The 14,260-nt window shown below is 39.0% G+C and overlaps 1 protein-coding gene across 1 annotated transcript in view; it reads left to right on the forward strand.

Moving 5' to 3' along the window:
* The window catches only part of LOC107717964 (membrane-associated guanylate kinase, WW and PDZ domain-containing protein 1-like), a 145,338-nt gene extending 131,418 nt beyond the window's left edge, over window positions 1–13,920 (forward strand). Inside the window, exons 18-24 of the mRNA XM_016524873.1 lie at window positions 2,314–2,517; window positions 5,502–5,595; window positions 9,200–9,287; window positions 9,719–9,866; window positions 10,298–10,377; window positions 10,490–10,606; window positions 12,314–13,920. Of these exons, the coding sequence (XP_016380359.1) occupies window positions 2,314–2,517; window positions 5,502–5,595; window positions 9,200–9,287; window positions 9,719–9,866; window positions 10,298–10,377; window positions 10,490–10,606; window positions 12,314–13,543 (1,961 nt within the window). The 3' untranslated portion in view covers window positions 13,544–13,920. The remainder of the gene's footprint in view (window positions 1–2,313; window positions 2,518–5,501; window positions 5,596–9,199; window positions 9,288–9,718; window positions 9,867–10,297; window positions 10,378–10,489; window positions 10,607–12,313) is intronic.
* The last annotated feature ends 340 nt before the right edge of the window (window positions 13,921–14,260 follow it).

The raw sequence follows: 14,260 nt of genomic DNA on the forward strand, positions 1-14,260 counted from the left end.
CCAAATCAGCACATAAAATTGTGAGTCTGCAGATTTCATCTATCAATTTAGTAAAAAAGTGTTTCTGTAGCTCAGTTGGTGGAATATGGCACTAGCATCACCAGCGTTTTGAGTTTGATCCCAGAAAACACTTAAAATTAAAAAATTTATGACTTGAAAGCACTGTAAATCACTTTGGATAAAATTGTCTGTCAAATGCATAAATGAGAAAAAGGAAAGTAATCCCATATTTGCATATTCACTTTTATATTATAAAAAGAGAAAATGACTGAGAGATTCACATTCTTCTGGGAGCTCTTTGCCTCTGAATGGCACTTTGGTTGTGGATTTCAGTTTTTGGTGGGTGTGGGTTCTTCATATTCTATTTATGCCAATCTGCATGTCCTGTGTTTTTCTTATTGCGAAAGGCAGTGTGTTTGCAATGTCTGCCTGAAGCAGGGGTCGATGTCCACCCTCTGTGTGTGTGGGGCTCTATTTCTGCTCTACTTCCCAAAGCCAGACACGTCTCCATTACACAAGATGGCTGTCGAGTTAGTGAAAAAGCATTTAGGTTATCCAAATCTCACCATTTAATCTTAGCAGTTGCCAGCAGCACTTTCTATCAGTATTTTTAAACAATTGTAATTGATAGAGAGATCAAGTTAGAAAAAAAGCAAATCAAGTATGACATCCCATGTTTACAGACTCAGATCCTTCTTCACCATGTTCATCAGAATGCTTCCACTCTTTAAACTCACAATAGTGCCGTTGGCAGCCTTCACGTAAGCGTATCCTGTATCCAGCAGGCTCGGTGATTGCTCCACGTGGGAGTTTTGTTCAGAGCTTTATGACGGAAGAGCGGAATGACAGATCCGTGTTTGAGAGGAATAAAATCGAGGGAGCAGTGCTTGGCACTCGTTTACTCCAGTGATGAAACGCATGAGTTCCTGTGCCAGAGTTACTGTGAACGAGGACCTCAGAGCATAAACAGAGCTCAGTCATTAGTATTACAATCAAACAACAAATCATCTTCATAGCAGTGTGACAAGCCTGACAGATTGACTGAATATTTTATAGTTAACTAAAATGCCATCACAGCATTTAGATTGATCAAAAATGCATATTTTGCAGGCTATGACAACTAAAAATTGGTTGGTTGAAAGGACAGATATATAAAAAAAACGAGACTTTTAAAAAGGATGCTGAGCCCTGATTCATCACATGAAAAGTGTTTTCATTTAGGGGCCGTTCATAAATAACATGTTTTTGCATTTCCATTGTTTTCTGGTTATAAAAACACAGTGTTCATGTTAAAAATTGTTCTTTTAAAACTTTTAAAAAACGCATCTCTAGACCTTGCATTTTATTTATTTATTTATTTATTTATAAATAAATAAAAAGTGTTCTGTGTAAATGGTATCTTAGACTATTTTTGTTGCCATAAAATGTACCTGTAATTTGACCGAGGTTTCCTGACACATCAAATCTGTCTCTGTGACAGCCCTAAAACAGGCAAAGAAATGAGTCTGGAGGGCAGAAAACTAGCCCATCAGAGAGATATTGTATGACTGGAAAACATTTTATGCGTTTGTGAATTTTTGAATGAAGGACATGTGGTTAAATTCAGCAAAATTACAGAAATGAGCAAAAATAGCTAACAGCACCTTTAGTGCCACCATAAAGCACAAACTTGAATAATCGTAATATTATCTAGTCATTTTCATCAGAAAACTAGCCAATCAGACTGGAAAACAGTTTGTGTTTGCAAACTTTTCTGGATTCTGAAGGAGGGAGTGTGGTAGAACTCAGCAAAATGGCAGAAATGAGCTAAAAGGCTAACAGCATCTTTAGCATAATGCTAAAGGGAACCACAAAGTGCAAACTTGAATAATCTTAATGATACCCAGTCATTTTTCATAATTCATTGCATAGGCAGAGTTACAGCACAGTGCAGTTCTCTAAGGGAATTTCAAGAGTTTACACCTTTTTTCATGTAATGAATAATTCAAAAGCGATGGTGATTATTCACAGGATCTGAAGAGTGCTACAGAAATTATGCTTAGGGTGATCTACTGTAGCATGAAAATGCTTTTTAATAGTACCAAATTCAGCAGATTCCCTATGTCCGTTCTTGCTGTTGACCCCCCCTTTGCTGTCCATGCAGTAACTGGGCATTCTTTGAAAATGTTGGCACTTTGGCTTGGTGTATTAACCCCTACACATTCTCTCTTTCCTTTTTCTCTCTTTCTGTTTCCTTTTCTCCATCCCCACCAAAAAAAACCCATAACCATCTTAATTAAAACTCATACATGCTCAATCACTGTTGGCCAAAAGCTGGAAACGCATGTGTGGCAATGCCTCATAAAATAGGTCGCATCATCGAGGGAAGCCCAGCTGACCGCTGTGGGAAACTAAAAGTCGGAGACCGGATCCTGGCTGTAAACAGCTGCTCCATCACCAATAAGTCCCACTCGGATATCGTCAACCTGATCAAAGAGGCTGGAAACACGGTGACGCTGCGGATCATTCCAGGAGACGGTCAGTTTCTCCCTCTCATTCTCTTTCCCTTCGCTCAAGCAGCATAGCTGGGGTGAGAACATATTGATGCATGTGGGTGTGTGTAATGTGTGTAATAGCACGGCTTCTTAGCATACTGCTCTCGTGAGCCTCACAGTAATAATGAAGACGATACATTCAGCATTATTAGAAGAAGAATGATGAACAGGAACCTGTGAGGGGATCAACACAATAAATATTCAACACGCTCTTATAACCTTAGAGGCAGAACGCCTTCATATTGTGCTGTTGTAATAATGACAGATGGCACACCAACAAGGTTGATCGGGGAACAAAGTTGTGCAGAAGCGTCATACACATTTAAATGTTTCCCCAGAGATTTTAGTGGCAAGTGTTTTTTTAAATGAAAGTTTTAAGAAAAATCGCATCTTTGAAAATTAAGTCAGAACTGAACACTAGTTTTTGTTATTTATTTGTCCAAAAATCTGTTTATGTATTTATAGTATAATATATACAGTATATCCTTAGAAAGTAAAATGTAGTTATTTATAGAATTTCTTTTTCTATTTTTATGTATAGTACTATTCCGCCCTCCTAATTGTTGTGCTTTGTAAGTTGCACAGTTTAATAAAAAATGTGTTTATTTAAAGTGACAGACACACATTCACGTCTAAATTTGCTATTCTGCAAATCATCTACCTATTCAAGCATTCATTTTGCTTCATACTCTTATTTTTTTCCTTTAGATCAAAATGCCAGAGCTGTCTTTTTCCATACAACAACAATGCATGATGATAACTGGCTGGCAAATTCAATTTATTAAATTCAGTTTAGATTTTGAACCCAGGTCCCTTTTCATACTAAAAAAAACCCTAGCCTCTGACCCATATCAATTAGCATTTTATTTTCTTTGATCAAGTCTCATCTCACCTACCAGGCGAGGCAGAACTGACACTAAAACACAGCTGAAACATAAGCGTTGGCCTATGGTATTACAGCACATGGTATATGCGTGCTTGTATGTGCCAGTGTGTCTATGCACTATATTGAGTGTTTTCCTCAGAGGGAAGGCGGCATGCAATAATGAGAAAGCTGTGTCCAGTGAAGTCTCGGCTCCACTCTAATACGTGATGCCAAATGCACTGGGGTCTGTCTGCGAGTTCTTCATACTCTTTAATCAGAAAGGAGGAGAGTGCTGGCATACTATGGGAATTTCCGAAATTGACAGACTGTGGGTGTGTATGTCTGGTTGTGTTTACAAGAAGGCGAAGACAGTTTGTTGTGGGTTTTTTTTTTTTTTGAAAATGGAATTGAAATTCCATAAAACGGAGTATAAATTAATGATGAATGTTTTTATCCTGTTTATCGTCAGCTTTTTTACAGCTTATAAGTCACTTTATATATAAATAACAGATTGAAATCTGGAAAATTATATGCTTTTTTTTTTTTTTTTACTTTACTGCAGTTAATAAACTGTAGTCTTTTGGTTTCTTTCTGGTTTCTGTGCTTAATTTATGCATAATTTTTCATTTGTGCATTTCTTGTGCTTTCTGAGTGGAGAAAATAGGAATAAAAAAAGAGAAAACCATGAGATGAGGCAAGTGTGTTCCCAACAGAGTGATGGGGAAGGGCTATTTTAAGACGGTGGGATTCACGGGCTGTGCACTCATCAAAGTTCCCTCTCTATCCCACAGTGACTGCCCAGTGGGGTGGAATTAAAGCAGCTTTGAGCGCAAGCAACAGCAGCCCACATTTCATTGGTGACAGCTGACTTAAGAGTTAGGCTGATGCAGTCAAAGCAAATGATCCGTGATCAATTAAACTAATAGTTCACACAAAGATGGGCAAAAGGAGATGTTTTAAAGGATGTTCAAGCTGCTTAGAATTCATTCTAATATGCTTATTTGGTGCTCAAGATATGGTGCCCACATTTCTTATTATTACCAGTTTTAAAAACAGTTTTTGCTGCTTAATATTTTAATGGAAACTTGTGATGCAATACAATTCAAAAGTTTGGGGTAAGTAAGATAAAAAAAAAAAAAAAGAAATTAATACATTTATTCAGCAAGAATGCACTAAATTGATCAAAAGTGAGAATAAAGATATTTATAATGTTACAAAAGATCTTTTTAAACTAAATGCTATTTTCCATTCACCAAAGGAAAAACTAAATGTATCATGGTTTCCACAAAAATATTAAGCAGCAAAAACTGTTTATTAACAGTCTATTAGAATGATTTCTAAATCATCATATGATACTGAAGACTGGAGTAATGACTGCTGAAAATTCAGCTTTGCCAACAAAGGAAAAAGTTACATTTTAAAATAAATACTTCGATAGAAAACATTTACTTTTAATTGTTATAAGATTTCAAGAATATTACAGTCTTACTATATGTTTGATCAAACGAATGCAGGCTTGATGAGCATAAGAGACTTCTTTGAAAAACATAAAAAATTGTGGTTATTTCAATCTGGTTCAAAAATGGAATCATTATTGACGATAAATCTGATATTCTTTTTCAAGTCTGAAATTGAATTCAAACTCACAAAGTGCAGCATTAACGTTCTTTAGAATATCTTTATTTATGTTCCATCGAAAAACCATAGAGATGTGAGGGGGAATAAATGGTAGAGAAAATATGCATCTATCCCTTCAACACAAGCTGTAGTAATTGTTAATGTGAGGGTAGATTGTGATATGTGATCACAGACGGAACAGAAGAGGGAAATTGAGTGTTTGGCTTTGCATGGTTTTTGGGCATTATGCTATAATGTAATCTGTGAGACGAAAGCTACAGCCAGAATGATGAATGTGCCGTTGTTCCTGCTGCCCAGCTGGAGTGCGCTTACACAGTGCACTAGTGCTGATGTTTTGATAAATGGAAAATGGGCCTCTGATACGTGGTCCACAGGGTACACTTACACACTGCAGATGCATTATGGGTAATAATGTGGAGGCTTCTCTATCTTCCTTAACATTTGTGATGTTCCTCCTCCCGCAGAGTCTTCCAATGCATCACTGCTGACCAACGCTGAGAAGATTGCAACCATAACTACCACACACACACCTCAACAGCAAACTGCACCTGAGCCAAGGTACACTGAACTCAACAATTACAGCCATACTGAGTTGGATTAAAAGAGGAGTTGGAAGTTATTTAATTCATGTCATATTTTTAATGGTTGCTCATTATTTATTTAGGAAAGAAAATCACATCAGACCATTCCATTAAAAATGTAAAGTGGCTTCAAAATGTATTTGGACATTTAAGTCACATTTAAAAATGAATACACTTCATTTCATAACAAAAAATCAAACCAGGTGGTATCTCTTGTTGATACTAGAGCTTTTTACTGGTTTCATATCTTTATTCAGCAGGAAAAGTAAAAGTAAAGACATTTATAATCTTGCAAAATATTTGTATTTAAAAATAAATGATGTTCTTTATAACTTTCTATACATCAGAGAATCCTGAAAAACTGTATCATGTTTTCTACAAAAATGTTAGCAGCACAATATTGATAATAATAAGAAATGTATCTTGAGCTGCAAATCAGCATATTAGAATGATTATGAAGGAGACTGAAGACTGGAGTAATGGCTGCTGAAAATTCAGCTTTGCCATCACAGGAATAAATTATATATTAAATATGAAATATTTCAATATTTTTTATAATAAATGTTATTAAAATTTCACAATATTACTGTTGTTACTGTGTTTTAACAAATGCAGCCTTTGTGAGCACAAACTACTTCTTTACGCAGTGACATTTAGACATTTTTAAATCTTTTTTGGGGGCTGCTATATGTCAGTGCTCATAATTTTACAAAAGTTTTGTCTCTGTCTTTTTCCCTAGAAACAACACCAAAATATTGTTTTAAGTGACAGATGAATGTTTTTTATAAATGCAACATATATTATATTATATTATATTATATTATATTATATTATCCTGAGTGACTATCTCTATAATAGACTATCTGGCTATTATATTCATTATATCACCTAAATGGATGCCCCAAAATTAGTTGTTTATTAAAATTCTTTATTCATTAATTCATTAATTAAAATGTTGATAATTTGCTCTCCTAACTATGCATGATTAAACAGTTAGTTGCATTTTATTATTTGCTTTCAACATTGTTTCTGCTGTCCTCCATCAGAATGACCCACAACAAATTCTATAATCAGAGTATCACCATAGTTATCTTAAAAGTGTTCTTAAACTGTAGGTTTTTAATTAAATAAGATTAGAGAAATTAGCTGTCTGTTAGCATCAATGCTAACAAATGAAATGCAGAGCCCCCATTCTAAGCTCTGCAAGTTAGATGAGAGGATAGTAGTGCAGGGACTCTGTGAAGCGCAGCGAGTTGTCAGCCAAAGACCCATTTTTGTGGAAATGGGTATTCCCTTGACGATAAGCTCTGACAGCTAACCAGAGGCAGAGAAGAAAATAGAACAAAGGAAATTCTACCTTCTTCTTCATCTTTAGCTTTCTCTGTGCATGACGGTGTTTACTGGATGTCACTGCTAAATATAGGTTCCACTGCCTTATTTTTATGCTCTCCATGTCCTCTCTCTCTCTCTCTCTCTCTCTCTCTCTCTATCTAGGTTGGAGATGAGATCCTGGAGATCAATGGGGAGAGCACCAAGGGCATGAAGCACGCCCGTGCCATTGAACTGATCAAAAACGGTGGCCGAAAAGTTCACCTGGTCCTAAGGAGGGGGGACGGCTCTGTGCCAGAATATGGTGGGTCAATCTATGAGAACATCCCCTTCTCCCCTGTCTTCACCCCTTGAGGAGTTCCCCCACAGGGGTCGGCAACACCACCACCTCTTCTTTTCTGCACACTGGCCCTCTCCTCTGACTTCCTCCTGGGTGATGGGCCTTCCACTTGCTGCTGTTGCCCCCCTTGCCTCTGTGCACTGGGCTAGCCTAGGGACTATGGGACATGTGGCTTTTGGGTGGTGGTTGTGGCACATGCTTTTCATAATACTTCACAAGAATAAAAAAAAAAAAACACAAAGCGAGGAAGCAGAAATATTAACGTTTCTAAAACTGGATATACGTTTATTGTTTTTCAGAGGGAAAAAAAATATGATAAACTCTGTCATGCCCTCCACTGAGGTGGCATGACCATGTCAGTGAGTTGTAACATATTTATGATATTTATTGAAGGTGAATGTAAGCTACTGAGAAGGGTCTTTAAGGAGACTTCATGACTACAGCGCATTCTGGTATCATTAGCCATTTCACTCACAATACTGTATTCTACATATTCATGGATCTTTTTGCATGTTGTACATGTCAACTGCTTCTTTGCGAACTTTGCAGATGGTTTTTTCTTAAACTGCACATTCCATTATCGATTTTTTTTTGTATTCAACGGATTGTTATCGGACGTTACATCCTTTCATTTACAGACAGAAAGCAACTCACTTATTGAGCATAATGTCAGTGCCGCATGATGTCAGTGAATATCTAAATGTGTTTTTTTTTTCTTGTCAATTTCCATAATATTTATGGAAAATTCATGTACTAATTTGCAACAGTTATTTTTGATGCTTTTGTTTTCGGTCTTGACCATTTAAAGATGCTCATTCATGTATTTTGTCAAGTTCAGAATGTGATATAATGTGTCCTTTCCTGCACCAACATGATATCTCTGTGAGGTTGTATATTTTTATACCATTTTGTACTTGTTTTTCTCATTTTTCTCTTCCACGTCTCACCACTTTTGTTTTTCTTTCTGTTTGCAATGTAAACTGCTTCATATGGTGTGTGTGTGTGTTTGTGCACATAAGCTTGTTCCGGCATCCACATCTCACTGTCTTTGGGTTGATTTGCTGCTGGGTGAGGATGTGTGCACACGTGTGTGTATGTGTGTGTGTGTGTGTGTGTGTGTGTGTGTGTCTGTGTATGCGTTTGGTTCCAGCTCTCTCTGTTACTGTTGTTTTTTCACTCAAGGGTGGAGGCGTTTTATGGACAATCTCTCTCTTTGTCTAATTGATAAAATAAACACTGTTTCCATTGATTGAGAGCATAACTCTCTCACGACTGTTTAAGGGATCTAAATACTCTGCTTCTCTCTCTTCTTTTTTATCTATCCTTTTCTGTTGTTCTGGGCTCTTCCTTCCACCCCTAGCGATGGTTGCTCCCCAAGTCGCTGCTTGTATGAGATCTGAAAAGACAGGAGAGCCTGCTTTCTACCAAAATCAGACCACGGTTTGTAGATCCTGTGTTCCGTCTCATCACATATCTGGCAGTTTTCTGTGCTGTGGCTTCCACTCAACTGTACTGTCTCTTGCAAGTTCATTTACAAAGAATGCATTGCCAGTCCTGTGGCCATTCCTGACATTGTGATCTAATAAGAAATGTATCTTGAGCTGCAAATCAGCATATTAGAATGATTATGAAGGAGACTGAAGACTGGAGTAATGGCTGCTGAAAATTCAGCTTTGCCATCACAGGAATAAATTATATATTAAATATGAAATATTTCAATATTTTTTATAATAAATGTTATTAAAATTTCACAATATTACTGTTGTTACTGTGTTTTAACAAATGCAGCCTTTGTGAGCACAAACTACTTCTTTACGCAGTGACATTTAGACATTTTTAAATCTTTTTTGGGGGCTGCTATATGTCAGTGCTCATAATTTTACAAAAGTTTTGTCTCTGTCTTTTTCCCTAGAAACAACACCAAACCAAAACAGGAGTCTTTTGAGTTCAAAGCCCCACAAGCACCACCTCCTCCAGCTCCAACACAGCCTTCAAATCAGGTACATCGCTCACTCCATTCCTCACACTGCCATCTGCTTTAGATGTTTGGTCCTCTGAGAGGGGGCATGCCAGTAGTTGGACAAACTGTCAAAAACAAAACAAGGCAAAATGTTTGAAACACCAAAGCCAATTTGTGAAACACATTATGACTCATTTTACACTTGAGCTTCCCTGATTCTAAGGTGGTTATTGAACGTTTAATGTGTTGGTACCTCGTGAAGGCCCTGTCCAGCCCTTCCCTCCCTACCTAAAATACCATCAGAGTCAGATCAATTATTTAAGCTATTCCTCTGATGCTTCTGCTGTCAAGTATATGTGACTTTCCTGCAGGTGGCTTTCATTTCCTCTGCTGAAATGGGAGCTTAGATGAAAAAAAAAACACTATTATAGATTCATCACTGACCTTGGCCTGTATTTGTTTGTGTTTTAGGATGCTGAGTTTTACTCTGTTGATCTGGAGAGGGACAATAAAGGCTTTGGTTTCAGCCTTAGAGGGGGTCGAGAGTACAACATGGACCTGTATGTGCTGAGACTAGCAGAGGACGGAGCAGCCGTGCGAAACGGAAAGATGGGGGTATGTGCAGCTATAAATCAGGACATACGTGTTATGATTTAATCATACTTAAGAATCTGAAACTGAGTGATCTGGACTTATTCATTATATCACCTAAAAGGATTGCCCAAGGATTAGTTATGATAGGTAGCTATTATTTATATGAGTGGTCTTAAACTGAATTTTATATATATATATACGTATATATGTGTGTGTGTGTGTGTCTGTGTATGCGTTTGGTTCCAGCTCTCTCTGTTACTGTTGATTTTTCACTCAAGGGTGGAGGCGTTTTATGGACAATCTCTATCTTTGACTAATTGATAAAATAAACACTGTTTCCATTGCAAAAGAGCATAACTCTCTCACGACTGTTTAAGGGATCTAAATACTCTGCTTCTCTCTCTTCTTTTTTATCTATCCTTTTCTGTTGTTCTGGGCTCTTCCTTCCACCCCTAGCGATGGTTGCTCCCCAAGTCGCTGCTTGTATGAGATCTGAAAAGACAGGAGAGCCTGCTTTCTACCAAAATCAGACCACGGTTTGTAGATCCTGTGTTCCGTCTCATCACATATCTGGCAGTTTTCTGTGCTGTGGCTTCCACTCAACTGTACTGTCTCTTGCAAGTTCATTTACAAAGAATGCATTGCCAGGAGAGGGACAATAAAGGCTTTGGTTTCAGCCTTAGAGGGGGTCGAGAGTACAACATGGACCTGTATGTGCTGAGACTAGCAGAGGACGGAGCAGCCGTGCGAAACGGAAAGATGGGGGTATGTGCAGCTATAAATCAGGACATACGTGTTATGATTTAATCATACTTAAGAATCTGAAACTGAGTGATCTGGACTTATTCATTATATCACCTAAAAGGATTGCCCAAGGATTAGTTATGATAGGTAGCTATTATTTATATGAGTGGTCTTAAACTGAATTTTATATATATATATACGTATATATATATAAATATATATATATATATATATATACGTATATATAATTACAGTGTGTGTGTGTGTGTGTGTGTGTGTCTGTGTATGCGTTTGGTTCCAGCTCTCTCTGTTACTGTTGATTTTTCACTCAAGGGTGGAGGCGTTTTATGGACAATCTCTATCTTTGACTAATTGATAAAATAAACACTGTTTCCATTGCAAAAGAGCATAACTCTCTCACGACTGTTTAAGGGATCTAAATACTCTGCTTCTCTCTCTTCTTTTTTATCTATCCTTTTCTGTTGTTCTGGGCTCTTCCTTCCACCCCTAGCGATGGTTGCTCCCCAAGTCGCTGCTTGTATGAGATCTGAAAAGACAGGAGAGCCTGCTTTCTACCAAAATCAGACCACGGTTTGTAGATCCTGTGTTCCGTCTCATCACATATCTGGCAGTTTTCTGTGCTGTGGCTTCCACTCAACTGTACTGTCTCTTGCAAGTTCATTTACAAAGAATGCATTGCCAGTCCTGTGGCCATTCCTGACATTGTGATCTGAATGAGTGGGTTCATTCTTGCATTTAAAGTTTGCCGACATCCCCAAAGATGAATTGTTAAACCTCATCAGTGAATGCAATTTTTTTTAAGTGGGTGTTGTTTATTTTTTTGTCATGCATTTCTTTTATTTTTTTTTTCGTCGTCGTTTGCCACCCACCAAAGCCATTAACTGGTACAGGTAAAACTTCTTTGACTCTTTGGATCCTTGTCTATCTTCAGCATGTTAGGTTTCTCTCATTAAAAAAAAGAAAAGAAAATATGTAGCTCAAAAGTGCTTTTACAATGTACAATGTTAGTTTTGACCTCAGATAAGAGTCGTGGGAACAGAAAGGTTTGCCTGCAAGTTTTGCCTCAGGTTTGTTACATCCATTTTTCTAATCATACAGACATGCCTGTCTCAAACCAGTCCATTATGTTTGGATATTTAAACATTTGAAACAGCATTTTAAAAGCATCAGTTGCATGAGTTCATTATTTGCATCAGCACTAAACCTGTTCTTAATGGTTGCTTAGTGTAGGAACAGAATCAATAAGTACGTTAACATGCACAGTTACAACAGATTTTTGCACAGTCAAACTCCAGTCATCATTTGTCTGTCCAAGTATATGGCAAATATTTGAAATACTAAAAAAAAGGTCACGCATCACCTCTGCCTTTCGAAGTGCAATGCCAAGTCTCTGCCAATCATTCACTTTTCTGTGAAATCTGTCAAGTCCGACTGACCAAAATCTGCAAATTGGCTTTGACGTTCGTCAACAAGCTCCGACTCCTCCAGCCTGAAAAAGAAATCTGGACAAAAGTCATGTAGTGGATTCCAGTCTTGACTGTTGTTTTAGTCTGACTGAAACCAGACTTTTAAAGTGCATGTAAACGTATTTAATGGGGGCAAGGCAGTCTAGTCATGGTAGCAGCTTAACCAATAAGAGCTTTGAAAATATAATAATAATAAAGACACATTCACAATCCATTACAAACATGATACATGTTCAGGCAGTATGTGACAACTGAGTTCACCCATAATTACTCATATCTTACAGACGGCATCAACGACGGCAACGGCCTCGGCGCCGGTGCACAAACTGTTTCGGAAGTGAACACAGCTCCTCCCGAAAGTCGGCCCCACCCACCATCGGAGTCCAGCTATCCACCAGACCTTCACAAATCATCACGAAATGACGACAGGAGGGCACGGGAGTCGGGCCAACGGGAGCACGGCCACCGGTCAAACCACCGCCACAACAACCACAGACACCGCTCCCCTGAAAAGAAGAACAGGAGCAAGGGGCACAGCAAGGACAGTGGAGCCTCAAAGCCTCACAAGAGGAAGGGCGACAAGAAGAGGTCCAGCACAGATGACTCACACCACCACCACCACCACCACACTCACAACCAGAACCACCATCACCGGAGGCACCGCTCCCCAGAGAGGCGTAGAGCTCGGAGCGCCGAGAACACCTTGGACAGTCGGTACGACCAGAGACACGGTCGCTCACCGAATAGACGCCATCATCGCCACTCTTCTCCTCGCAGACACAGTTCACCTCAGCGTTCACCCCACCGATCAGGTTATCGCCGCAGTTCTCCTTACCGCCGTAGATCCCCCTACCATTCCCCTCAACGATCCAGATACCAGTCTCCCTCGAGGCGGCCTACAGCTTCCTCAAATAAACCCTACAACGGTGAGTTGGACAGGGGGCTGGATGTGACCTTAAAAGAACCTCCTCCGAAACCTCCATACCGATCCGAGAGCATTCCACATTTGGCGGCATCCCTGGGCCAGCTCGATCTGGAAGACACCCTTCCAAGAGAGCCGCCCAGCTACCTTGACGATCTTTCCCCTATGGACCGAGCCTATCGCGACTCAACCCTTTTCCGCGGGACTTCTCGCATCGACACCCTTCCCCGTGTTCGGACGCCCGACTCGGATTCAGCCTTTCAGAACTACAACTCGTTATTAAGGGGCCGCTCCCCAGTGAGAAGTGGGGGCAGACAGGACGGATACCGTCGAGACGAGTCTCCGGTTTCAAACTCGTACCGGACGAGGAGTCTAAGTCGAGACCTGTCTCCCATCAGAGGTTACCGCGATGAGGATGAAGAGGAGGTCGGATCTCAGCTGAGTGAGTATTATAGCACGCTCAGATCCAATTACAGTAGAGCTAACAACAATGTACCTGAGTCGAGGAGGAAGGCCTACAAAGACAGCCCCAAAGACCTCAGCATCTGATGGGTCGGCTAGGAAGGACACCATTCCCAGAACCCACTGTCCACACAAGCCTTCATCCAAGGACTGCGCAGAACCTGAATACTAAATTATTGATTTGAAATCTGGTGTTTTCTCATGGTTGAACCTCTTTACAACTCTCAACAGCAGAAGAATGAGTTTGTTTCTTTCCATCGAAGTGTCATTTTGGTTTCTTTTATGACCCTTTTTATAAATCTGCTAGCAGTTCTACAGAGTTTGACAACTATGTATAAAGAAAACGATTATGTGCCTAACAGTACCATTCTTGGTGTTTTCTTTTTTGTTTTTCTTTCGTTTTGTTTTACAAAGGACAGCCTTTTGGACTACTGTCTGATTATGAAAACTTCTGTTACAGAGAGCCCTCTCATGCACCGAGCAGCTCAGTCAACGTGGTGCTCAGACATATACTGTGCATGTCTTTACACTTTCAATGTCTTTTCTCTCTTTTATTTTCTTTCTCTTCCCCAGTGCCACTGTTTTTTAGACATTTGACCAGAGTATAGCACAAGCCTGCATTCGTTTGTATATTTTTGACAGTTTGCAGTGTGTACATTCAGAGGTGATCATTTTAAAAGAATGAAGGGATAATGAAATAAAAACTATGATGATAATGTTAAAAAAATAAAAACAGTATATATATACACATTTTGATGGTCTTATGATTCTCAAGCTTCCCACAAAAAAAGGAAATAGGCTAGT

This window comes from Sinocyclocheilus rhinocerous, unplaced genomic scaffold, assembly GCF_001515625.1.
Source record: "Sinocyclocheilus rhinocerous isolate Xijiao unplaced genomic scaffold, SAMN03320098_v1.1 scaffold994, whole genome shotgun sequence".
NCBI classification, from domain to species: Eukaryota; Metazoa; Chordata; class Actinopteri; order Cypriniformes; family Cyprinidae; genus Sinocyclocheilus; species Sinocyclocheilus rhinocerous.